Raw genomic sequence first — 26,731 nt, 5'->3', positions numbered from 1 at the left:
AGTGGTAGTAGAAGGAAAATATTCTGCCTGGAAATCAGTGGTGAGTGGGGTTCCACAGGGCTCTGTCTTTGGGCCTCTACTGTTTGTAATTTTTATTAATGACTTGGATGAGGGGATTGAAGGATGGGTCAGCAAGTTTGCAGACGACACGAAGGTTGGAGGTGTCGTTGACAGTATAGAGGGCTGTTGTAGGCTGCAGCGGGACATTGACAGGATGCAGAGATGGGCTGAGAGGTGGCAGATGGAGTTCAACCTGGATAAATGCGAGGTGATGCATTTTGGAAGGTCGAATTTGAAAGCTGAGTACAGGATTAAGGATAGGATTCCTGGCAGTGTGGAGGAACAGAGGGATCTTGGTGTGCAGATACATAGATCCCTTAAAATGGCCACCCAAGTGGACAGGGTTGTTAAGAAAGCATACGGTGTTTTGGCTTTCATTAGCAGGGGGATTGAGTTTAAGAGTCGTGAGATCTTGTTGCAGCTCTATAAAACTTTGGTTAGACCGCACTTGGAATACTGCGTTCAGTTCTGGTCGCCCTATTATAGGAAAGATGTGGATGCTTTGGAGAGGGCTCAGAGGAGGTTTACCAGGATGCTGCCTGGACTGGGGGGCTTATCTTATGAAGAGAGGTTGACTGATCTCGGACTTTTTTCATTGGTGAAAAGGAGGAGGAGAGGGGACCTAATTGAGGTATACAAGATAATGAGAGGCATAGATAGAGTTGATAGCCAGAGACTATTTCCCAGGGCAGAATTGGCTAACACGAGGGGTCATAGTTTTAAGCTGGTTGGAGGAAAGTATAGAGGGGATGTCAGAGGCGGGTTCTTTACACAGAGAGTTGTGAGAGCATGGAATGCGTTGCCAGCAGCAGTTGTGGAAGCAAGGTCATTGGGGACATTTAAGAGACTGCTGGACATGCATATGGTCACAGAAATTTGAGGGTGCATACATGAGGATCAATGGTTGGCACAACATCGTGGGCTGAAGGGCCTGTTCTGTGCTGTACTGTTCTATGTTCTGTGTTCTAGAACAGACCCAAGTCCCTCAGACTTTCTTCATAGGGCCTCCTCTCCAGACCAGGCAACATCCTGGTAAATCTCCTCTGCACCTTTTCCAATGCTTCCACATCCTTCCTGTAATGGGGCAAACAGAACTGCAGGCAATATTCCAAAGGCCGGACTAGCGTTTTGTACAGTTGCACCATGACATCACGGCTCTGGAACTCCCCTCTACCAATAAAACCTAACACACTGTAAGCCTTTTCAACAGCACTATCAACCTGGGTGGCAACTTTCAGGGATCTATTTACATGGACACCAAGATCCCTCTGCATATCCACACTACCAAGAATCTTTTCATTGACCCAGTATTCTGCCTTCCTATTATTCCTCCCAAAGTGAATCACCTCACATTTATCAGTATTAAACTTCATTTGCCACCTTTCAGCCCAATTCTGCAGTTTATCCAAATCTCTATGCAACCTATAACATTCTTCCACACTGTCCACCACTCCACCGACTTTAGTGTTATCTGCAAACTTACTAACCCATCCACCTATGCCTGCGTCCAAGTCATTTCTAAAAATGACAAACAGCAGTGGTCCCAAAACAGATCCTTGAGGCACACCACTAGTGACCTGACTTCAGACTGAATATTTTCCATCAACCACCACTCGTTGCCTTCTTACAAAAAGCCAGTTTCTCATCCAAACTGCTAAATCTCCCTCAATCCTGTGCTTCTGTATTTTCTCCAATAAGTTTAATTTGAATAAGTGACTAAAGAACTAGTGTAAGTGGGCAGGTTTCAGCTATGTGGATCACTGGGATGTCTTCCAGGGCAAGTGGGAACCATATAAGAAGGACACATTTGGGGCAGCACAGTGGCTCAGTGGTTAGCATTGCGGCCTCACAGCGCCAGCGACCCGGGTTCAATTCCAGCCTTGGGCAACTGTCTGTGTGGAATTTGTACATTCTCCCCGTGTCTGCATGGGTTTCCTCCAGGTGCTCCGGTTTCCTCCCACAGTCCAAAGATGTGCAGGCTAGGTGGATCGGCCATGCTAAATTGCCCATAGTGTTCAAAGATGTGTGGGTTATAGGGGGATGGGTCTGGGTGTGGTGCTACAAGGGGCGGTGTGGACTTGTTAGGCCGAAGGACCTGTTTCCACACTGTAGGTAATATAATCTAATCTAATCTAAACTGGAGGGGGAGCAATATCCTGCCAGAGAGATTGGCTAGGCCACTCAGGAGGTTTAAACCAGTATGGCAGAGGGCGGGACCCAAAGCAGTAGGTCAGCAAATAAAATCACCAAGGGGGAGTCTGACACCAAGGCTAATAATGCCAGGAGAAAGAACAGACGGAGACAGGTTAATGAACATTGTGAAACTGGGGGCCTGAAGTCTGTTTGTTTTAATGAAAGTAGTGTGACAAGTCAGGTAGATAAACTTAGAGCTAGGATAAATACATATAACTATGATGTTGTAGCTATTACAGAAACTTGTTTGAGAGACAAACAAGACTGGTAGCTTAACATTCCTTGATTTAGATGTTTAGAGGCTTGATAGAGAGGGATATAAAAGAGATTGGGGAGTAGCGTTATTGACTACGGAGAATATCACAGCTCCACTGAGGGAAGACATATTGGAGAGCTCATCCAGCGTGGCTACACAGTTACAGCTCAGAACTAGGACGGGTGCAATCACTTTGGTGGGATTATATTACAGGCCTCCCAACAGCCAGCAGGTGTTAGAGGAACAGATATGTGGACAGATTATGTAAAAATAAGCTAGCAAGTAAGAGAATTTATTAGGTGTCTCCAGATTGGTTTATTGAAAAAAAAATGTAAATAATCCAACTAGGGAAAGGAATATACTAAATCTGATATTGTGGAGTTAGCACAGCCAAGTGATCAGTCTTTCAGTGGGAGAGTATTTTGGGAACAGTAACCATAATTTTTTAAATTTTAATTTACTTATGAATAAGGATAAGATTAGTCCACAGGAGACAGTACTAAATTGGGGAAAGGCTAGCTACCACAGAGTTAGGAACTAGGAAATGCAGACTGGGGGCAGCTGTTTTAGGGTAAATCCATATCTAGCATGTGGGAATCTTTTCAAGGCCACTTTATTATAGTTCAGGACCAGCAAGTTCCTGTGAAAATGAAGGATAGACATGGCAAGATTCAGGAATCTTGGATGACAAGTAAAATTGAGAGTTTAGTCAAAAAGAAAAAGGAGGGATACACAAGGTTTAGGCAACTGAAGACAGAGCAAGCTATCGAAGAATGCAACATAGCAGGAAAGAACTCAAACAATGACTTAGGAATGCTAAGGGCCATCAACAGCAGCAGAATTGTACTCCAACACAATCTGTAACCTCATGGCCCAGCATATCATTGACTCAACCATTACCATCAAGCCAGAGGATCAACCCTGGTTCAATGAAGAGTGCAGGAGGGCATGCCAGGATCAGCACCAGGAATACTGGTATCAACCCGGTGAAGCTACCAAACAGGACTAGTTGCATGCCAAACAGCAAAAGCAGCAAGTGACAGACAGAGTTAAGCAATCCCACAAACAACAGATCAGATCTAAGCTCTGCAGTCCTGCCACATCCAGTTGTGAATGGTGGTGGACAATTAAACAACTCACTGCAGGAGGAGGATCCACAAATATCCCCATCCTCAATGATGGAAGACCCCAGCACATCAGTACAAAAGATAAGGCTGAAGCATTTGCAACAATCTTCAGCCAGAAGTACCAAGTGGACGATCCATCTCGGCCTCCTCCTGAGGCCGCCAGCATTACAGATACCAGTCTTCAGCCACTCCACGTGATATCAAGAAACAGTTGGATACACTTGATACTGTAAAGACTACTGGCCCTGACAACATTCCGGCAAAAGTATTGAAGACTTGTGCTCCAGAACTTGCCACTCCTCTAGCCAAGCTGTTCCAATACTGTTCCAATGCTGGTATAGAACATAGAACAGTAGAGCACAGTACAGGCTCTTCAGCCCACTGTTGTGCCGAACTTTTATCCTAATCCTAAGGTCTGTCTAACCTCAACCCCTACCTTATACAATCGTCCATATGCCTATCTAGTAGCCACTTAAATCCCCCAAATGTGGTCAACTCCAATACCCTCTCCAGCAATGCATTCCATGCCCCCACCAACCTCTGACGTCTCCCCTGTAACTGCCTCCACTCACTTTAAACTATGCCCCCTCGTAAAGTCTCTGACTGTCTATCTATATTCCTGATTATTTTGTACACCTCTATCAAGTCACCTCTCCTCCTTCGTCGTTCTGAAGAGAAAAGCCCTAGATCTCTCAGCCTTTCCTCATAAAACCTTCCCTCCATTCTAGGCAACATCCTGGTAAATCTCCTCTGCACCTTTTCCAACGCATCCACATCTTTCCTGTAATGAGGTTACCAGAACTGGACACAGCACTGTAGATGTGGCCGAACCAGGCTTTTGTGTAGCTGGAGCATAACTTCACAGCTCTTGAACTCGATCCCTCTATTAATGAAAGCTAACACACCATACGCTTTCATAACAACTCTATCCACCTGGGTGGCAGCTTTCAGGGAACTGTGAACACGAACCCCAAGATCCCTCTGCTCCTCCACACTGCCAAGAATCTTTCCATTAACCTTGTATTCTACTTTCAAGTTTTTCCTTCCAAAATGAATCACCTCACACTTTTCAGGGTTAAACGCCATCTGCCACTTCTCAGCCCAGCTCTGCATCCTATCAATATCCCTTTGTAACCAAGAACAACGTTTCTGCACTGTCTACAACGTGACCCACCTTTGTGTTGTCCGTGAACTTGCTAATCCACCCTTCCACTCCTTCATCCAAATCATTTATAAGCTCACAAATAGAAGAGGACCCAGAAAAGCTCCTTGTGGTACACCACTTGTAACTGAGCACCATGTTGAATATTTTCCATCCACTACCACCTTTTGTCTAAGGGTCAGCCAATTCTGAATCCAATCTACCACATTTCCCCTTATCCCATGCCTCCTTACCTTCTGCATGAGCCCACCATGGGGACCCTTATCAAATGCCTTACTTAAGTCCAATTATACCACATCCACTGTTCTACCTTAATCCACGTGTTTGGTCACCTCTTCAAAGAGTTCAATAAGGTTTGTGAGGCATGATCTACCCCTCACAAATCCATGCTGACTGTCACGAATCAAACTGTGCCTTTCCAAGCGATCATAAATCCTGTCACTCAGAGCCCCTTCCAATAATTTACCCACCACTGATGTGAGACTAACTGGCCTGTAATTTCCTGGGTTATCCCTATTCTCTTTATTGAACAAGGAAATGATGTTTGCCTCTGTCCAATCTTCCAGCACTATACCCATGGACAGTGAGGACGAAAAGATTGTTGCCAAAGGCCCTGCGATCTCCTCCCCCACTTCCCATAGAATCTTTGCATATATCCCATCAGGCCCAGGGGACGTATCTATCTTCAACTTCCTCAAAATTCCTAGCACATTTTCCTTACTGACATCAATCTTCTCTACCTACCAGCCTGTTTCACACTGTCTTCCTCTACAGCTAGGTCCCTCTCAGTTGTGAATACCAAAGAAAAGTATTCATCAAGGACTCTCCTATCTCTTTAGGCTCCGTGAACAAATTCCCTTTACAATCCTTGATCAGCCCTATCCTTTCTCTGGTATCTACGCAACAATGTGGAAAATTGCCCAAGTATGTCCTGTACACAAAAAGCAGGACAAATCCAACCCAGCCAACTACGCCCCATCGGTCTACTCTCGATGTGATGTACCCTTGATGTAAAATGATGGAAGGTGTCATCAACAGTGCTATCAAGCAGCACCTGCTCAGTGATACCAAGTTTGGGTTCCACCAGGGCCATTCAGCTCCTGATCTCATTACAGCCATGTTCACATACAACAAGATCTGGACAATAGCCAGACTTGGCTGACAAGTGACATTCACACCACACAAATGTCAGGCTATGAACATCACCAATGAGAGACAATCTAACCACCACCCTTTGACATTCAATGGTGTTACCATCACTGAATACCTCACTATCAACATCCTGGGGATTACCATTGACCAGAAACTCAACTGGACTCACCACATTAATAAAGTTGCTACAAGAGCAGGCCAGAAGCTAGGACTCCTGAGGTGAGTAACTCATCTCCTGACTTCTCAAAGCCTGTCTACCATCTGCAAGGCACAAGTCAGGAGTGTGATGGAATACTCCCCACTTACCTAGATGAGTGCAGCCCCAACGACACTCAAGAAGCTTGACACCATCTAGGACAAAGCAGCCACTTGACTGGCACAAGCATTCACTCCCTCTACCGCCGACACTCAGTAGCAGCAGTGTGTACTACCTACAAAATGCACTGCAGAAATTCACCAAAAGCCCTTATACAGCCCCTTCCAAACTCACAAACACTTCCATCTAGAAGGACAAGTGCAGCAGATATATGGGAACACCACCACCTCCAAGTCACTCACCATCCTGACTTGGAAATATATTGCAGTTCCTTCACTGTCGCTAGGTCAAAATCCTGGAATTTCCTCCCTATATTGTGGGTTAACCCACAGCAGGAGGACTATAGTGGTTCATGAAGGCAGCTCGCCACCACCTTGTCAAGGGTAACTAGTGATGGACAAGAAATGCTGACCAGCCAGTGACACTCACATCCCACAAAATGAATAGAGAAAAAAAAATAAGAGGGGCCATGAAATAGCTTTGACCAACAGGATTAAGGAAAATGCCAAGAGACAGCAAGAACTGCAGATACTGAAGTCAGAGACAACACAGTGTGGAGCTGGAGGAGCAGAAAAGTTGACATTTTGGGTCAGGGCTCTTCTTCAGAAATGGGGAGGGGAAAGGAGCTGGGAAATAAATAGAGAGAGGAGGGGTGGGGCTGGGGTAGATAGGTGGGGTGGTGATCGGTGAATGCAAGTAGGCAGTGGTGGGGTTAGATCAGTGAGGTGGGAGAGGCGGATAGGTGGGAGAGAAGATGGACAGGTTGTGTCAGGTCAAGGAGTTGGGAATGTTTTATACATATATAAAGAGCAAGAGGGTGGCTCAGGAAAGGGTAGGTCAACACAAGGACAAAAGAGAGAATTTATCCGTGGGATATATCAACATTCTGGGATCTGTCAGTATAAAAGAGGAGGAGGTGTTTGGTACTTTTAAAAGTATTAAGGAGAGAAATCTCCAGGACCTTATGGGATCTATCCTAAAATGCTAAGGAAGGCAGGTGAAGAAACTGCTGGGGCCTTGTATGAAATCTTTGCATCCTGTTTAGTCGCAGGAGAGGTCCTAGAGGACTGAAGAATAACTAACATTGTTCCTTTGTTTAAGAACCATAACAGGGATATCCTGGGAAGTTACAGACTAGTTAGCCTTACGCCAGTGGTAGGGAAATTATTGGAGAAGATTCTTAAGGATAGGATTTTCTCACATTTGGAAAAATATGGACTTATCAGTGATAAGCAGGGTGGTTTTGTGCAGATAACACCATGACTCACAAATTTGACTGAGTTTTTTGGGGGGCAAGTGACAGAGATGATTAACGTTGCCAGTTGTATTTATGCTTATAACGAAGAACCTGTCATGATGATACCAGAAAGAATGTCTGTAGACTTAAAAATCATACCTGCCAGTTAATTCATATCCTCAGTGATTGATGTCAGAATCAAAGTGTAGGTGCAAAATTCCATCTTTTTAATGTATCTCATGACTTTAAAACCATGAACTACCATAATATTCTCACCAGGATAATTTTAAAGAGTAAGACAGAGTTGATGCAGAAAGGATGCTTCCCTTGGCTGAGGATCTGGATAGATGTCTAGATACTAATGACATCAGATAATAGCATAAGAAATGTCATTGAGCTCGATGATCAGCCTTGAACTAGAATAGACAAGTAGATTCAAGAAGCTGAACGATCTATATCTGTTCCTGTATCCCTATCTAATTATATGTGGAGAAAGCATCTAAACTGATATCTGTGAGTTGGGAAACAAGTGTCACAGATACTGAATTGCAGCGATTTAGAACAAAGGAGCAAGGGGAAAGATCTACTTTTCATCCTCCTCTTTATCATTGTCAGAAGTAACAAGAGAGAAATAACTTCCTTGGTTGTCTTCTTGATTACCAAAATAAGTATAATTGTTATCTGCCTCCTCATATTTCCCTCCCATTCTTGTAGTAGACCTGTTGGAACAAGGGTTGGAGCTAATAAAAGGTGAAAAATACCTTTCCAAGATTATTGAATTAGCAAAAGAGCTGGGTGGTTATGCCAGTGTTTTGTTTCAGAAAGATGCCGATCTCATTTTCTATAGCATTGAATGAACTGTGCAACCATAGTGAAAGATGTCAATTTATAGCCAGCTTTAACCTAGATACAATGTGAATAGCTAATATTGTTTCAGAGAGAGAAGGGTACACAAGGAAGAGACAGTATCAAGTAGGTTATGTTGCCAGACCTGGCGTAGGCAGCTGCCATTGAACTGTTTGAGGCATTGTTATTTAGTTTTGGGGTTGAGGATCTAAGACTCAGTGACAGTGCCATTTCTTTTCAGGTAGCACATGTGATATGCCTGGGCACCTTAGTGATATCCATACTTTGTTATTTCCTCCTTCCTCCCAACTCCACATGAAGGGCTCTGAGTCCTACATCAGAACAGTTCTGAGCCTCTCTGGTTCCTGTGCTTTCACTCTCCAGATAGTGCTAATATATGATTATTGGCAAATTTGTGAAAATTGATGAGAGGTGTGACAAATTATCCGAGAATAAAATGTGACAGCAGAGCACAATTTCTTTCTTACCGAGTGGTTTTCCCAGCCGCTACTGGTGTGTACAGCTTGAACCATGTTTTTAAAGGGTTGCAATGTAATTTCTACATACCTATGTTAATTATGTAAATGAACACTTCAGTATTGTAGAAGTAAGTTGATGCAGAGAATTCACATGGAACTTTCTTTTCAGAAACAAAGCAGGCACAAAATCATTGTTGAATGTCCAAAGAATGGTGTAACTCACCATTTGGAAATCTACCCTTAAGTCTTCGTATCCAAGATAACAAAGTGTGGAGCTGATGAACACATCAAGCCAAGCAGAATCTTAGGAGCACAAAAGCTGACGTTTCGGGCCTAGAGCCTTCATCAGAAAAGTCTTCGTATCTACGTGTCTTTTCTTTTGTGAAAATTAGAATCTAGGCCAGAGGACCTGAGGGATGTATAGGGATTTGCAAGATGGCACTGTATGGGACAGAGTTGAAAGGGAATTGTCAGCAAGGGCAGGCAACTGGTCCTAAGTAGGCTTTCTCCTCACCGATGCCAACTCCCTTGATCAGGTGCTGAGTGCCTTTGCTGATGAACTAATGGCTTTGAACAGCATACAGTATTGGTAATGTAAAAATCAGCTAGCAACTTGTGAGAGGAAGAAGTACCCTATGAGTTGTGATTTGCTGACCGATTTTCCCAACCAGTCATCTAACAAAAATGACATGTCAACCAGAGAGTTTCATAACATTCCTGTGTTTGCAGATATATTGCCCATTAAATTCATCATAGAAAGATAAATCCGGTAATTAACAACACATTGTTAATGCTCATGAACCTTGCTTGACCAGAAAATGAACACTGACACTATGGTGTCATATTGCTTCAGGTTCTGAATTATTGTAAAATTTATTTATTTTGCTTTCCTATCTATTTGTTTTTGTCTCTTGAATCTAATTTTCCTTTGCCTTGCTGCTTCACTTCCTAAAGCTGAAAAGGCCTTAATGCATCCACTCTAATTTACCAGCCTTATTATTTGATGTTCTGTTTATTTACAGTCCTTGAACTGGGGAAGGTGTACACTTACAGCAACTTTGAGGCCCAAAATGTATCAAAAACTAAACATACATGAATCAGGCACTCTGCCAGGTGCCCCACTCCAGCAATATCTGGATCGTAAGGAATGCTCTGGGATAAGATCAATGTTTACTTACTCTGAGAGATTGCCTTAAATGATACTTAATCCATTATTTGTCTTCATTAGTACTTGTTTCTAGAATTACATTTTAGAATCATTGAAATGAAATTTGTTATTGGTTTTTTTTTTAGATTTTCTGTTCTTTTCTCCATGAATCAGATTTAAAGACTTCAGTGATATTGAGCCAGCAAAATTTCAGAATAAGACTAATGGAATCACGCCAAGACGATGGCTTTTGCTTTGCAATCCGGGACTGGCTTCCCTTATAGCTGAGGTATGCAGAATATCATCTAACTACGACAGAAGCCAAACTTAATTTAAACTTCAAGTTCAATCTCAAAAAATGCTAATGAATTAGCCACTCATTTTGCACTCTGTCCAATTTTCTGTTTCATTGAACTTAATTAAAAATAAGATGATGAATATCGTTGTCAGCTGAATGGCACTTAGATGCTTTTTACTTATGACATGATCAATGTTAGCACTCTTTTTGACTAGATGCTGAATATGTTCATTGCTCATTAGCTGCATAACTCTACTTGTCAGTTATAGCAGTTAATTCAGGGGGTCAGAATAATCTAGAGAATATTTGTAGTTAAGAAGATGTGCTATATCAAGTATTAATTGAAGTTTCATATGTTGGACTTTTAGAATACCATTCTTAATTGTAACAAAAGGCTGAATCTTACATTTTGGTGTCTAAGTTTCAGTTGCTGCAAGCTTTTTGGAGGGATTTTCATTGTGAGACTTACTAAAATTTCTTGTTGTACCTTACCAAATTTACCTTGTTAACAGCCTATCTCACCCCCATGACTCACCTCTTGCCCCATTCTAGCACCGAATACAGTGGTATGGGTGTGCATTATTCGTGAAACACCATCTCTTAGTGGATATCTGCCGAAAAGCCAGCATCCCTGGTGCCAGTGCCATCTTTAGAACACTGCTGTGCAGCTGGACAATTTTTGGCAGTCAGTCTTTGCCTTTAATGGTCATGTAATGGCACAGCAGCCACAAAGCGGCATATGACTCACACTCTGTAACCCCCGAGAAAAATAAAATCTGCTGGCTTTCAGGATGATGAGAATGAACCAGGGTGTCTTCCAGTTCTTACTGCTACCACATCATAGTCTTTATTTAGCTGCTGCTCTGCCACATGTCACTGAGATGATTCATTTGTATCCTCTGAAGTTTGGTGTAGTGCATGGATATTTTCATGTTCAGTTTCCCATACCAGTGTAAATTAAAACAAGAGATGTAAATTTCTTACACTTGATTCAGTTTATAGGTTTCCATGTCTTTAAACAAAATGATAACTTTGGTTCAGACAATTTTTTAAATTTCATGTGGGTTTCCTGAACTTGCCATTCAGATTCAAGTTTCCTCCTTTTAAAACCATTTTAGTCCATGAACGTATTAAAATCAGATGATTGAAATGGCCCCTATTTTAGCACTACTGTAACAGTGTTAAAAACAGAGAAGAATACATTGGACTCAACCCCGCATCCAGTCGTTAAACTTGTTTGAATTATTTTGGAGAATTCAAAATATTTAATTTGACTCTGTTCAAGAGTGAAGTTCGTAATGCTAGGAAGAGTTTACCATTGCTCACTCATGTTTTATCTGGTGCTTAGTTTCTTGTAATCATGAGCAACATGGTTCCATGTGGGATGCACACTCTCAGCTTTTCTGTTATTGAATTAAATTGCTTGTGGGTACCCTGGGTATACAAGAAGATCCTGAAAGTATACTATCATTGGCATATTAGCTGAATGGGCTGATTAAATGCCAGGATACCAAATCAGATCAATGTTTGTGCAGAACAATATTTTCATCGGTTCTAAAACAAGATGGGCCCTGTTTCAGGCTTTTCAAAGGACCTCTGAACAAATTATCAAAGTCGAAAACAAACTTGCTGAAAAAGCTCAGCAGGTCTGGCATTATCTGTGGAGGAGAAAACAGAGTTAACGTTTCGGGTCTGGTGACCCTTCCTCAGAACTGGAAGGGTAGTTCTGAGGAAGGGTCACCAGACCTGAAGCATTAACTCTGTTCTGTCCTCCACAGATGCTGCCAGACCTGCTGAGCTTTTCCAGCAACATTTTTTTGTTCCTGATTTACAGCATCCGCAGTTCTTTTGGTTTTTATCAAAGTCAAAGCACTGTTTTCAGTTGTTGAAGCAATTTGGAGATATTTGCTGCATAGATAAAGGGGATAGGGACAGTAAATTGTAATTATTGAACTGCCAGTTGGTCTACAACATGACCGGGTCATGGCGAGGAAGAGGGAGGGGGAGGAACTTACTGTGGACAGAAGAAAAAATGACTTTCCATATAAGGCCTTGCCCACAAAGTGCCTTCCAGAATACCACTCCTAATTATCTCTGAGCCACAAAGGAGGAGGAAACTAACCTTCGTCAAAGAGTCATTTCAGCATTGCATCATCTCCTTTACTCTGATCTCAAGTCTCAAAGTAGCATGTGGTTAGCCCAGTCAGTAGCCAGGATGGTCAGGTGACAGTTGTGATATCTCATTGTTCTTCACCGATATATACATTTCAGAGTTCACAAAGTTACTGTACATAAGTAGAGGGAGCTTCATCCTAAAGGGGGAGCAGCAGGATCAATAATAATACTGATTCTTCAGCATAGCAAGCATTCTATTGGTGCAGGGCATTATTCAATGCAAGTGGCTCTGCAACTACCATTTCACCACACTCCCCCCCCCCCCCCAACTCCCCACCCTCCCATCCCGCCATGTTAATTAGGAGTGATACATAAACCATGAGGAGTATTTCCCACTGAACATGCAATTAACCAGAAGAACTTAGATGCAAAATATTCATTCAATTCCTCAACCATTTCCTGGTTCCTTTATTATTATTTCCCTAGCCTCAGGCCCTTTAAAGAATTTTTTATATATTTTTATATATTTAAAGATGTTCTTGCTATGCCTTATGATATTACCTATTAGTTTACCCTCAAAACTTAATTCTTAATGATACATTTCAATCTGTATTTTGAGAAGGAGAAGGGAGAATCGGAAGTGTCAGTATTGCAGTTGAACAAAGCAAACTATGGAGCTATGAGGGAGGAGTTGGCCAAAGTTCAGTGGTACAATACCCTATCAGGGATGGCAGTGGAACAACAGTGGCAGGTATTTCTGGATATAATGCAGAAGGTGCAGGATCAGTTCATTCCAAAGAGGAATAAAGATCCTAAGGGGAGACAGAGGCGGCCGTGGCTGATGAGGGAAGTTAAGGACTGTATAAAAATAAAAGAGAAGAACTATAAAATAGCAAAGATGAGCGGGAAGCCGGAGGACTGGGAAGCTTTTAAAGAGCAACAGAAGATAACTAAAAAGGCAACACACAGAGAAAATATGAGGTACAAAGGAAAACTGGCCAAAAATATAAAGGAGGATAGTAAAAGCTTTTTTAGGTATGTAAGAAGAAAAAAAAAGTGGCTAAGACTAAAATTGGGCCCTTGAACTCAGAAATGGATGAATTTATTATGGGGATCAAGGAAATGGCAGAAGGGTTGAATAGGTACTTTGGATCTGTCTTCACTAGGGAAGACACAAGCAATCTCCCAAATGTAATAGTGGCTGAAGGACCTAGGGTAATGGACAAACTGAAGGGAATTTATGTTAGGCAGGAAATGGTTTTGGATATACTGTTAGGTCTGAAGGCTGATAAGTCCCCAGGACCTGATGGTCTGCATCCCAGGGTACTTAAGGAGGTGGCTCTAGAAATCGTGGACACATTGGTAATCATTTTCCAATGTTCTATAGATTCAGGATCAGTTCCTGCAGATTGGAGGGTGGCTAATGTTGTCCCACTTTTCAAGAAAGGAGGGAGAGAGAAAACAGAGAATTATAGACCGGTTAGCCTGATGTCAGTAGTGGGAAAGATGCTGGAGTCAATCATAAAAGATGAAATTACGATTCATTTGGATAGCAGTAACAGGATAGGTCAGAGCCAGCATGGATTTACGAAGGGGAAATCGTGCTTGACTAATCTTCTGGAATTTTTTGAGGATGTACAAGGGAGAACCAGTGGATATAGTGTACCTGGACTTTCAGAAAGCCTTTGATAAAGTTCCGCGTAGGAGATTGGTGAACAAAATTAGGGCACATGGTATTGGGGGAAAAATACTGACTTGGATTGAAAATTGGCTGGCTGACAGGAAGCAAAGACTAGTGATAAATGGGTCCCTTTCGGAATGGCAGGCTGGGTCCGCAGCTGTTTACAATATACATTAATGATATAGACGAAGGCATTAGAAGTAATATTAGCAAATTTGCTGATGACACAAAGCTGGGTGGCAGTGTGAAATGTGAGGAGGATGTTATGAGAATACAGGGTGACTTGGACAGGCTAGGTGAGTGGACGGATGCATGGCAGATGCAGTTTAATGTGGATAAATGTGTGGTTATCCTCTTTTGTGGCAAGAACAGGAAGGCAGATTACTATCTCAATGGAGTCAAGTTAGGTAAAGGGGAAGTACAATGAGATCTAGGTATTCTTGTACATCAGTCAATGAAAGCAAGAATGCAGGCACAGCAGGCAGTGAAGAAAGCTAATAGCATGCTGGCCTTCATAACAAGAAGAATTGAGTATAGGAGCAAAGAGGTCCTTCTGCAGCTGTACAGGGCCCTGATGAGACCGCACCTGGAGTATTGTGTGCAGTTTTGGTCTCCAAATTTGAGGAAGGACATTCTTGCTATTGAGGGAGTGCAGCGTAGGTTCACGAGGTCAATTCCCAGAATGGCAGGACTTTAATACGTTGAAAGATTGGAGTGACTGGGCTTTTATACACTTGAGTTTAGAAGGATGAGAAGGGATCTGATTGAGACGTATAAGATTATTAAGGGATTGGACACTGTGGAGGCAGGAAGCATGTTTCTGCTGATGGGTGAGTCCAAAACCAGAGGACACAGTTTAAAAATAAGGGGTAGGCCATTTAGAACAGAGTTGAGGAAAAACTTCTTCACCCAGTGAGTGGTGGACATATGGAATGCTCTACCCCAGAAGGCAGTGGACTCTCTGGATACTTTCAAGAAAGAGATAGATAGAGCTCTTAAAGATAGTGGAATCAAGGGTTATGGGGATAAGGCAGGAACAGGATACTGATTGTGGATGATCAGCCATGATCATAATGAATGGTTGTGCTGGCCTGAAGGGCCGAATGGCCTACTCCAGCACCTATTGTCTATCTATTGTCTAATTCCTCCTTTTTTCGACTGTCTTTAGTTGCATTTTAAAATTTTCTAATCCTCTAGTCCATTACCAATTTACACTGCATTTTATGTTTTTTTTTCTTTTAACCTGATGGTATCCTTAACTTCCCTGGTTAACCATGGTTGGCTTATCCACTTCCTAGAATCTTTCTTCCTTACTGGAATTACTGAAATATATCTTTGCTGTAAGTCATAAACTACCTTTTCAATATCTACTGTTGCTCCTCAACCAACTTTGCTATTAGACTCCTTTGCCTGTCCACTCTAACCAGCTCTGCTCTTGTTCCTTTGTAATTATCTTTATTTAAACTCAACAGTTGTTTCAGACCCAAGTTCCTCCTTCTCAAACTGAATGCTAAATTTTACCATATTATGGTCACTGTTTCCAAGGGGATCTTTTCCTCTGACCATTTATTAAAGCTGTTTAATCACACATTACCACATGCAAGACAGTCTGATCCCTGGTTGGATCCAAAACACGTGGTTCTAGGAAACTTTTCCTGTACGTGTAAGTAAATGCCCTGTAATGCTGCCATAATCTCTTGCTTTCCAAATGGCATTTCCACTCTCCCAAATCCGGCCCTCCTCTAATTAGTTTAAAGCTCTGTGTACAGCCTCCATTATTCAGTTCACCAGGACACTGGTCCCAGCACAGCTCAACTGAAGGCCTCACCAATCTTCACGCCATGTACTTAACTCCTTGACTTTATTTACCTTATGCCAGTTTTCCTTTGGCTCATGTCATAATCCAGAGATTATTACCTTGGAGTTTCAGCTTTGTAATTTATTTCCTAAGTGTTTAAAGTCTTTCAGTAGAATTTCCTTTCTAGACCTACAAATGTCATTGGTACCAACATGGATGATGACTATTCAAACTACTTCCCCCTTCAGATTTTCTTTGCCACTGCCGCTCATGGCTATCCCCCTAATTATACTGTCCTCTCCCACAGCTATATTCCAACTTGGTATGTAACCATACCAAGACAGTAATCTTGGTGAATGCTTACTATCTTGATAGCACCTGGGATGTATTTTCCAAAGTCAGTCTCCAATATCTACTGTCTGGTGTAACATGTTGCACTTGGGGATTGCTGGTCAGCAGCAAGGCTACCACGTTACACACATAGCTGACACCTCTTCCCCCATTTAGGAAGGTTAACAGCAAAAGCCTTCATTCAAAAAATTAATTCAGTGACACATCAACAATACAGTAAAAGTTAGTGATCCATTCCATCCCCTTAGTGCATGAGTTGAGGGTATGGTCTAGTGCATAACCAAGTACTCCTATGCAGTGTTAAGCAGTGACTACTGCATAGCTGGTGGAATGTGGCTTCATGAGGGTGGGGGGGTAGTGTTTAATGGCAACCAACATTGCTACAAGGATGCCTGAAACTTGGCAACCATTCATGGAATTGAAATGGGTGTGCCAGTTTTATCTGCTACCTGTTTGATTTAAAATCAATCTGGGTAGGTTGCAAATCACAAATTCTGCACCCAAAAACCAGAGCACAATAGTTTCTAGCCCTTCATACTTGCAATTTAACTTTTCAAGTTAAACAGTTATTGGCTCGGCACAAAGAGAACAAGAGTCAAATCTGTGTCAACTAACCACTACCTTAATTCAAAAAAGTTCAAATTGGTTCTGGTTAAGAACTTGTTAGCAGTTAGTGAACTCGTAGATTGAACTTAGTGGTAGTGACCAAAGGGCTTAGTGAGAACAAGATATTTTTCTTCACCATGGGCTGGAGGTTGCTGGCAGTTGCCATTTTGAAATCTGAGTGGCTTGCAGAGCTTAGTTAAGAGTCAGTCACATTGCTCAAATCACATTTACATGCAGGCTGACTATGGATGTGATGTTATCTTCCAAATTGAACATTTGTGAACTAGAAGTGTTATTACAGCATTCTGATAGCTATATAGTCATTGTTACTGGATTTAGTGGTTTTATTCAAGATTAATTCAGTCAGCTGAATTTTAATTCTCCAGGTTCTGTGGTAGGATTTGAGCTTACATCTTCACATCATTATTACCTTCACACAATTAGTCAAGACCTGTGAAACACTTGTTCAGTAACAAAGCACTCCCACTTAGAGATACACGCTGTGGCCATTTTTAGAGTACACACTTGAAAACATACAAAACTCCAATTCTTGCAGCATATCTCCAATAAATATTTCTTGAACTGATTTTGACAGGCCAGTGACAAAATCTGACTACAGTAGCTGTAGTCTCTTCCCTCCCCATAGGCAACCTTTCTCCTTTCACCCAACTCACTATTTGTTCACTCATATGTAAAATGTAGAGCATGACAAGAATCAACAAGGAAATCTTCAAATGGAGTGGCATGGTGGCTCAGTGGTTAGCACTGCAGCCTCACAGCACTAGGGACCCAGGTTCAATTCCAATCTCAGGCAACTGGCTGTGTGGAGTTTGCACATTCTCCCCATGTCTGCATGAGTTTCCTCCCACAGTCCAAAGATGTGCAGGCTAGGTGGATTGGCCATGCTAAATTGCTCATAGTGTTCAGGGGTGTGTGGGTTATAGGGGGATGGGTCTGGGTGGGATGCTTCAAGGGGTGGTGTGGACTTGTTGGGCCAAAGGGCCTGTTTCCACACTGTAGGGAATCTAACCTAATCTCTGAGAAAGGTGTTCTATTGATATGCAATCTTAGAAATTTATGGCACAGAAGATGGCCATTTAGCTTGTCATGTCAGTGCAGTTAAAGAAGAGCTGTCCATCTTAAGATGACTTTCCAGCCAAATTAATTATAAATTAAGAAACTTAAACTTTTCTTTATTACACTACCCCATGACAGTACAGTTTAAAGCAAAGGAACCGTTTGAATAAATTGTATTGTGACTTTGTTACAAATGTACAGAACATGTGAATGTATTACAAACTTAGAAACAAGACAGTAACCATCTTTAATATCATGTAGAAAATAGGAGGGGACTATATTAAAGATCTGAGCCAGTTGCAGAAGCTGCATGCCTACGTGAATAATGATCAGTTTATTCGTGATGTTGCCTCAGTAAAACAGGTATAGTATTTTTAATGATATAAATTCTGTGTTCTGTACAGTTAGCAAAACTAGCTGTGTAAACAGAAATAGTTTTTTTTTCCTACTGTGTCAACAGGAGAATAAAGTGAAGCTTGCTTCTCTACTAGAAAAGAACTATGGAATTCAGATCAACATATCATCCATGTTTGATGTGCATGTGAAGCGAATCCATGAATACAAAAGGCAGTTGATGAACTGCCTTTATGTTATTGTTATGTATAACCGTAAGTCCTAATTTATAACCCAACTTATGTATTTATTTTTGAAATGTTAGTTACGGTTTCAGCTGTTAGTAGTTCTTAGAGCAGCTCATTCATGCTTGGAAGTGTCCTTGTTACATGTAATTGTGAAGTCAATATCATCCTTAATTTATGTATCTTATACACACTGTAGGAAAGTCAAATTTGAATGGTTCTCTGAATCCTGTATGGCTGGAATTTAATCCAATATTCCCTCAATATCCAGGCATGAAAGTGATGCAGAACATTTCAATATCTGACCTACATGCACGATCAAAATGCACCAGAACCAGATTGTTTACTGTATTGATGTGTTGTCCGGTTAACTCCCTCAACAACAGTTATTGGCTCGGCACAAAGAGAACAAGAGTCAAGTCTGTGTCAACTAACCACTACCTTTATTAGTTTAGTTGAAACAGACATACAATTTACACCATTTGGTTAGGAAAAGGTTAACAGCAGGCATGCAAATCATAGAAGGCTAAAATTCAAACACACAAACTTCTAAGTTTGATGTTCCCAAACAATCAACAAAAATAGAAACTAATATCCAAGAACAGAAGCTCATGCTGGCCAGGTATTTTCTCCAGATCTTGAGGTCCTCTTTGCACTTCCAAGTGTGGGTACACGCTTCACAAAGGTTGATCTCCGTAGTTTTCGCTGATGGCGCACCAAAGTCCTTCATTTTTATCTTTTTTCCTTATCTTTTCAAACTGTAGTATCTTGTCCATGTCAGTTCTCAGTTCATCTGAAAGCAGTGTCTTTCCACTATGGGCTCACTCCCAGGACACCTTTATGATTACCTCATTACTCTTCCACCAGATAAGGATTTCCCCCTTATGTCATCCCTCAGAACTGAACCAACTCAAACTGGCTCGAGCCAGCAGCCAGGGCTGGGATAACTTTGGTTAATGGCTACTGTCTTTATGTGTGAGCAGCCTCTGGCCAACAGATGCGTCTGCAATTGTGTAATAATAAGATTAATGTTGTTTTCCAAGACTTGAACAACCAAGTATGGTAACAATGACTACATAACTGATGTAATCATGTACAGTTCTTAAATGTAACAGTGACATTTTTCTCTGTTGTTAATATTGATTATTATGTTAATATTGTCAATATTTTACTATTGATTTATGTTTTGTTTAAGGAATCAGAAAAGAACCGAGCAAGAGTTTTGTTCCAAGAACTGTTATGATAGGCGGCAAGGTAAGATTTCTTTTCTTTCCTATATTTCTGAAGCTTCTCGCCAACCTCCAAATGAAGCAGTGTCTTAAGTTATGCATTGTACAAACTTTGATTTTCTCAAGCAGACTCAGACAACGAGTTTTGGAGTCTGCATCAGATGGTTGAGTTCATGTCAATTGACACTTCTGTGCTGAACTGGGAGATAACTGTAGTAATGGTGATACCTTATTTCAGGTTTCTGCAACCCACTGAAGTGATGTTGGCTCCCACCTTTGACCCCAGTGGTGCAACGTCACTATCAATGTAGAAATTGACCCAACATCATTAAAGCAGATAATCAAATAATTTAGTTTTAATACTGTTTGAGCGGTCGACTGTGCACAAATTGCCTGTTCTATTTCATAATAGAACAGCAGGGATTACACTTCAAAGATATTTCATTAACATTGGGTACGGTTACCCAGTGGGCATGAAATGCACAGTGTTAAATGCAAGTTGTTTTTTTCATTCATTTATTAGACAGCTGTCCAGCTCCATGCTTACTCAAGATCTAGAAAAGTACACTTCCTGATAAAAGGAGCCCTGCTGCTCTTCCAACTTTTCTCCTTCCCATCAGGAAATAACAGAAATGTTGTTACTCTGGCCCCTTTGTTGAGATGAAGCATGGTTCAGTCCTAATCTAAGGCTCAATCGTGCACTGGAGTTTATGATTCATCAAGTTTAAAATTAAGATGAAATTAGCAAATAGTTGTAAGTACCCTCCACAATTGGACTCTTGTAGTTTAATTGCAGAAACCAGTTATTTACTGCATCTGATAAAAAAATCTTTATTATGTTAGAGGTACAGAAATTTGTTTTGGAACTTGCACTCATTTTGAGTATTACAAAGACAAAATGTATTCTTTAGGGTGCCATCACAAATCCACGACATAAAATAAAACGCACCTCTCAAAATCTTCCATCCTAAACACATCAACTTTTAATTAAAGCTTGCCTGAATCCACATGAGAATTCACCACATTTAAGCTCTTCATTTCAGCCCCAAACCTACCTTAATTATTTGTTTTCACGTAGCCCTAAAGCAGTTATGACATGGACGAGTTTCTTTTGAGTACTACCTCTGAAAGTTTATGTTAATTTGCCAGTATATCTGGTGTATTTTACCCACAGAAATTGTTTTAATACTTTTACTCAGTTCTGCTCAAAGTATTCTAGATAACAGGAGGAAGACACTGAACGGACAAATTGGAATCTTTTAGGATCAGACATCACTTTTCTTTCCTTTGGAAGACGATCATTCAACCTTATCTAACTTAGGAAGCACTTTGTAGGAATACTAACTTAACAGTAGAATAATTAAGTTAACTGGCACAAAGCATAATATAATAAGGGGGCAGTTGATTTTATTGGCATTCCTTAGAAAATGTTGTACCTTAAGATTTGATAGCAGGGCTGTAAATTCAATCCTTTATAGGCTTTAACTTTTGAAAATTTGGTGATGCATTACCACAGAATCACCCATAGTCACAGAATAGAAGGATGCCATTTAGCCTATTATGTCTGTGCTCGCTCTTTGAAGAAGCACTTCGCTGAGCAATTCACTTTATCCTTCACCGAAAGCCCTGAATATTCTGCCTTTTCAAATATAAATCAGCTCCCTATTGAATTTCCTCTAGATTACCCTTTTCGTGGATTGCCATTTTGATGGAGTGGAGAGGCTTAAGCCTTCTGTTGATCCTAAGAACGATGCTGTCAGGAGTTTTCAACTCTTGGTAGGGTCATCATAGCAGTAAACTGAAAGGGGAGGAACTAGATAAAGCCAAAACAAGTCCTCAATGGCCAGGACAGAAGATGAAGACTGCAGCAGTAGGGAGATCCCCAGTCATTGAGGTTTCTTTGCCATGATGTTGTTCAGCCCTATTACTCATTTAACCACTTTTTTCACTATTGATAAACCTGTAGAATGCTTTGAGTTGAATCTTATGGGTTTTTTGGTTATCTATGTGTTCCTTTGAGCTTTTGGAGGATTTCTAAGGGCAATGCCTAGAAAGTTCTCTCCCCAGATCTTAGCAAACTAACCTCATTAATTACTTATCACACCCCTATAGTTTCTCTCATCTTCAGTTTCTGCCGCATCTTTCTATGTGCCTTTCTGAAACATCTCATGACTGAGTGCATATCATGGAATTCAGCATTGTCCCTTGTGCCCCTACCATACTTAAAAGCATGTTGTTCACCTAAACAATTATTAAATTCATAAGTTCCCCACACGGATGCTGGCATTTGCCCCAGACATGGCAGACAGGAGTAAATCAACACCCAACTTTGTGGCCAAGACCTGGAGGTCATGCTGAATAGAATGGTTGCTAAAATGAGACTTCCTTGTCACCATGACCAGTAGTAGAGACACAACATTAGGCCATGCTAGCCTTGTCTGAAATTGTCAGCTGAGAGGAAACCCCAAAAGAAGGTCAATGTGCTTAACCTATCAGCCCAAGTAGGCTCTATCATCTTTCCTCCAATACCTCACATGCAATCTATCTCTGCTTCTAAACCCTGATTCTACCACTCTAACTATTGCATTCAACATCTCCCTCTCTCATTCTCACACCCAATCTCTTAAACTCTAAGCCTGCAGGCCTTCTGCACTACCTATTCACTGGCTCAGAACAGTTGCCCACCTGCACTAATAGTAATAGCTATGCCACATGAACAGAAATTGCTGGAAAAGCTCAGCAATTCTGGCAGCATCTGCAGAGAGATATCAGACTTATTGTTTCTGGTCCAGTGACCCTCCCTCAGAACTGAAAGTAATAGCTATCTTAATCATTTTGATCTCTTGTAAAACCTGCTTCTTTCTCATTTTCTGAGACAAACAACCAATAATAGGACAGAAAGAGGTGCTCTGGCTGTCACTTGGCTCTTCACCTCATACAAATATAGATTGGAACCTCCTTAGTGCAGATGGTTTGGATGGAGCCGTTTTTGTCAAGTGTGTTCAGGAGGGTTTCCTTACTCAGTATGTGGACAGGCCGACGAGGGGAGAGGCCATTTTGGATTTGGTGCTCGGCAATGAGCCAGGACAGGTGTCAGATCTCGTGGTGGGAGAACACTTTGGCGACAGTGACCACAACAGCCTCACATTTACCAAGGGGAAAGGAAAGGAGCAGTTACCGGGGAAGATATTTAACTGGGGTAAAGGAAACTATGATGCTATCAGACAAGAGTTGGGAAGTACAGATTGGGAGCAATTGTTCCACAGAAAGGGCACAGCAGACATGTGGAGGCTGTTTAAGGAGCAGTTGTTGCGAGCGATGTATAAATTTGTTCCTCTGAGACAGGTAAGAAGGGGTAAGATTAAGGAGCCTTGGATGATGGGTACAGAGGTGCTTCTTGTCAAAAAGAAGAAAGCAGCGTACATAAGGTGGAGGAAGCAAGGGTCTAGCACAGCTTTAGAGGATTATAGGCTTGCCCGGAAGGAGCTCAAAAGTGGACTGAGGAAGGCCAGGAGGGGGCACGAAAAAGGCTTGGCAGGAAGGATTAGGGAGAACCCGACGGCATTTTACTCATACGTGAGGAATAAGAGAATGATCAGGGAGAAGGTAGGGCCGATCAGGGATAGCGTAGGGAACTTGTGTGTGGAGTCTGAGCAGATAGGGGAAGCCCTAAATGAGTTTTTTGCTTTGGTTTTCACTAAGGAAAGGGACCTTGTTGTGAAGGAGAGCTTTGAGGAGCAGGAAAACAGGCTTGAACAGATCAAGATTGAGGAAGTTAATGTGCTAGAAATTTTGGCAAACATTAAGATTGATAAGTCCCCAGGGCCAGACCAGATTTATCCTAGGTTGCTCCAGGAAGCGAGAAAGGAGGCTGCTAAGCTGCTGGCGAAGATCTTTGCTTCCTCACTCTCCATGGGAGTCGTGGAGAATATTGGAGGGAGGCAAATGTTGTTCCTTTTTTCAAGAAAGGGAATAGGGAAACTCCTGGAAATTACAGACCAGTCAGTCTTACGTCTGTGGTCAGCAAGGTTTTGGAAAGAATTCTGAGGGATAGGATTTATGACTATTTGGAAAAGCATAGCGTGATTAAAGGGAGTCAGCATGGCTTTGTGAGGGGCAGGTCATGCCATACAAATCTTATTGAGTTCTTTGAGGAAGTCACAAGACAGGTTGACGAGGGTCGAGCAGTGGATGTGGTGTACATGGACTTCAGCAAGGCATTTGATAAGGTTCCCCATGGCAGGCTCATTCATAAAGTCAGGAGGTATGGGATACAGGGTGATTTGGCTGTCTGGATTCAGAATTGGTCGGCTGACAGGAGGCAGAGAGTGGTTGTAGATGGTAAGTATTCTGCCTGGAGGTCAGTGCTGAGTGGTGTCCCGCAGGGGTCTGTTCTTGGGCCTCTGCTCTTTGTAGTTTTTATAAATGACTTGGATGAGGAGGTTGAGGGGTCGGTTAGTATGTTTGCTGATGACACAAAGGTTGGAGGTGTCAGGCTTCAGTGAGACATTGACAGAATGCAGAGCTGGGCTGAGAAATGGCAGATGGAGTTCAACCTGGATAAATGCGAAGTGATGCATTTTGGAAGGTCAAACTTAAGTGCTGAATATAGGATTAAAGGCAGGATTCTTGGCAGTGTGGAGGAACAGCGGGATCTTGGTGTTCAAGTGCATAGCTCCCTCAAAGTTGCCACCCAAGTGGATAGGGTTGTTAAGAAAGCATATGGTGTTTTGGCTTTCATTAACAGAGGCATCGAGTTTAAGAGCCATGAGGTTATGCTGCAGCTCTACAAAACTCTGGTGAGACCACACTTGGAATATTGTGTCCAGTTCTGGTCGCCCTATTATAGGAAAGATATGGAGGCTTTGGAGAGGGTGCAAAGGAGATTTACCAGGATGCCGCCTGTTCTGGAGGGCTTGTCTTACAAGGAGAGGTTGACTGAGCTCGGACTTTTCTCTCTGGAGAGAAGGAGGAAGACAGGTGACCTGATTGAAGTGTACAAGGTAATGAGAGGCATGGATAGAGTCGATAGCCAGAGACTTTTCCCCAGGACAGGATTGACTGCCAGGAGGGGTCATAGTTTTAAGGTGTTAGGAGGAAGGTATAGAGGAGACGTCAGAGGGAGGTTCTTCACCCAGAGAGTTGTGAGTGCATGGAATACTTTGCCAGTGGAAGTCGTGGAAGCAGAGTCATTAGTGACATTTAAGCGACTGCTGGACGTGCACATGGACAGCTGTGAATTGAGGGGAATGTAGGTTAGGTTATTTTATTTTTGGATTAGGATTATTCCACGGCACAACATCGTGGGCCAAAGGGCCTGTACTGTGCTGTACTTTTCTATGTTCTATGTTCTAAATAGAAGGTCCTGCCTCTGACAGAAGCAGAACCTGGACTTGTATCAGATCCTGCCCTTGGCTTATTGTACCAGGGATCTCTAAACTATTGTTGACTCTCTCCCTTGACTTGGCTGAAGCCTGCTGACAACTGTGATAACTTAGCTGCCTGGAGATGTGTCTGTGCTAAATGCTAGAGCAAGACTACAGTCCTGTGCACCTGGTATCTCTGGCTGATGGGGCAAAACACAAAAAGACAATGCAAACAAAGATGTTGTGGGCATCCAAGGATACTCAGAATGAGCACTATAAGAGTAAGTGAAGAACGTAGAGATGCGTCCCAGTCCAGTCCATGAACTGGGTGCGTGTACCTTACAAAAAGCGTCCATGCTGCAGCAGCAACCATCACTTAAGTGAAGAAGTATCTTCTAAGTGGATCAGAGATACGCCACAAAGGTTCTCAGAGGGTGGCACATGTCAAATACCTGTGTTTATGGTCATAGTGTGCATGTGTCAGCGACCTAGTGGTGCCAGGTTTCAACATGGATAGAACAAGCGTGAGTTGAATCTGCTAGGTGCTTGTTCTTGTTTCCTTATCGACTTTTCCCAATATTGAGCGTGATTGTTAATGTAGGAGGCTGCACATTAATGAGGTGAATTAGGCAGTTAACAAGTCATTTAACAAGTAATAATTACTGGCGACTTGCCACTGCCTTGTGAGCACCTTGTCACCACACTACTTATGAAGGCATAAAAGAAGGGGCAAGTTGCTCTCAACATCAAGATGAACTTTACTGCACTTATTGCTTCCTTCTTCCACACATCTTTGCATAATCTCATCGCTCACCACTACTAGAGTCAGAGGTGATCTACCCAAGGCAGTCGGCCATGAAGAGGTTAGACAGCTTCAAGTCTGGGGCAGCATGGTGTCTTGGTGGTCAGCACTGCTGCTTTACAGCACCAGGGACATGAGCTTGCTTCCAGCCTCGGGCAACTGTCTGGAATTTGCACATTCTCCCTATGTGCACATGTTTCCTCCAGGTGCTCCAGTTTCCTTCCACAGTCCAACGATGTGCAGGTTAGGTGGATTGGCCTTGCTAAATTGCTTATAGTGGCCAGGCATGTATAGGTGAGGTGGATTAGCCATGGGAAATGCAGGGTTACAGTGATGGGGGGGATGTGGGTCTGGGTGGGAGGGTCGTGTGAACTGGATTAGGCGAAGCTTCCACACTGTAGGGATTTTATGATTCTTTGACTCAGACCCCTACAAAATTGTACCCTTTGGGATTTCCTTTTATATTGGCTATTGGGATTCTAAGAAGCCTACTCTGCTTCTCTAATATGTCTTTTTTTTTCACTTCCCCTCTGAACCTTCTATATTCTCTTTGGATGTCAATTATATTTCCTGACAGCTGCTAAGTGCACTTTTTCTTCATTTTCTACTAAATGCAAAATAAACAAGATACAAAGAGATAGCGAGAACTGCAGATGCTGGAGTCAGGGACAACACAGTGTGGAGCTGGAGGAACAAAGCAGGCCAGGTTATATCAGAGGAGCAGGAAAGTTGACGTTTCGGGTCGGGACCCTTCTTTGCAGAAGGTACAATACATGCTTATTCATCTCTTCCCTCTCCAACAGTTCAAACATATCTTCCAGGCTTAGCGGAATGTTGTTTGTACTTCTTTCAATC

The 26,731-nt window shown here is 42.1% G+C and overlaps 1 protein-coding gene across 2 annotated transcripts in view; it reads left to right on the top strand.

The window, feature by feature from the left end:
* Positions 1 to 26,731, top strand: part of pygl (phosphorylase, glycogen, liver) — a 152,500-nt gene that overhangs the window by 99,859 nt on the left and 25,910 nt on the right. For both annotated transcript variants that reach the window (XM_048537707.1, XM_048537708.1), the window contains 4 exons: positions 10,150 to 10,264; positions 18,163 to 18,264; positions 18,362 to 18,509; positions 19,675 to 19,733. In XM_048537707.1, coding sequence (XP_048393664.1) covers positions 10,150 to 10,264; positions 18,163 to 18,264; positions 18,362 to 18,509; positions 19,675 to 19,733 — 424 coding nt within the window. The remainder of the gene's footprint in view (positions 1 to 10,149; positions 10,265 to 18,162; positions 18,265 to 18,361; positions 18,510 to 19,674; positions 19,734 to 26,731) is intronic.

Source organism: Stegostoma tigrinum, chromosome 10 (assembly GCF_030684315.1).
Source record: "Stegostoma tigrinum isolate sSteTig4 chromosome 10, sSteTig4.hap1, whole genome shotgun sequence".
In the NCBI taxonomy this organism is placed as follows: Eukaryota; Metazoa; Chordata; class Chondrichthyes; order Orectolobiformes; family Stegostomatidae; genus Stegostoma; species Stegostoma tigrinum.
The sequence above is the reverse complement of the archived record's forward strand: the minus strand, read 5'-3'. Positions and strand labels throughout refer to the sequence as shown.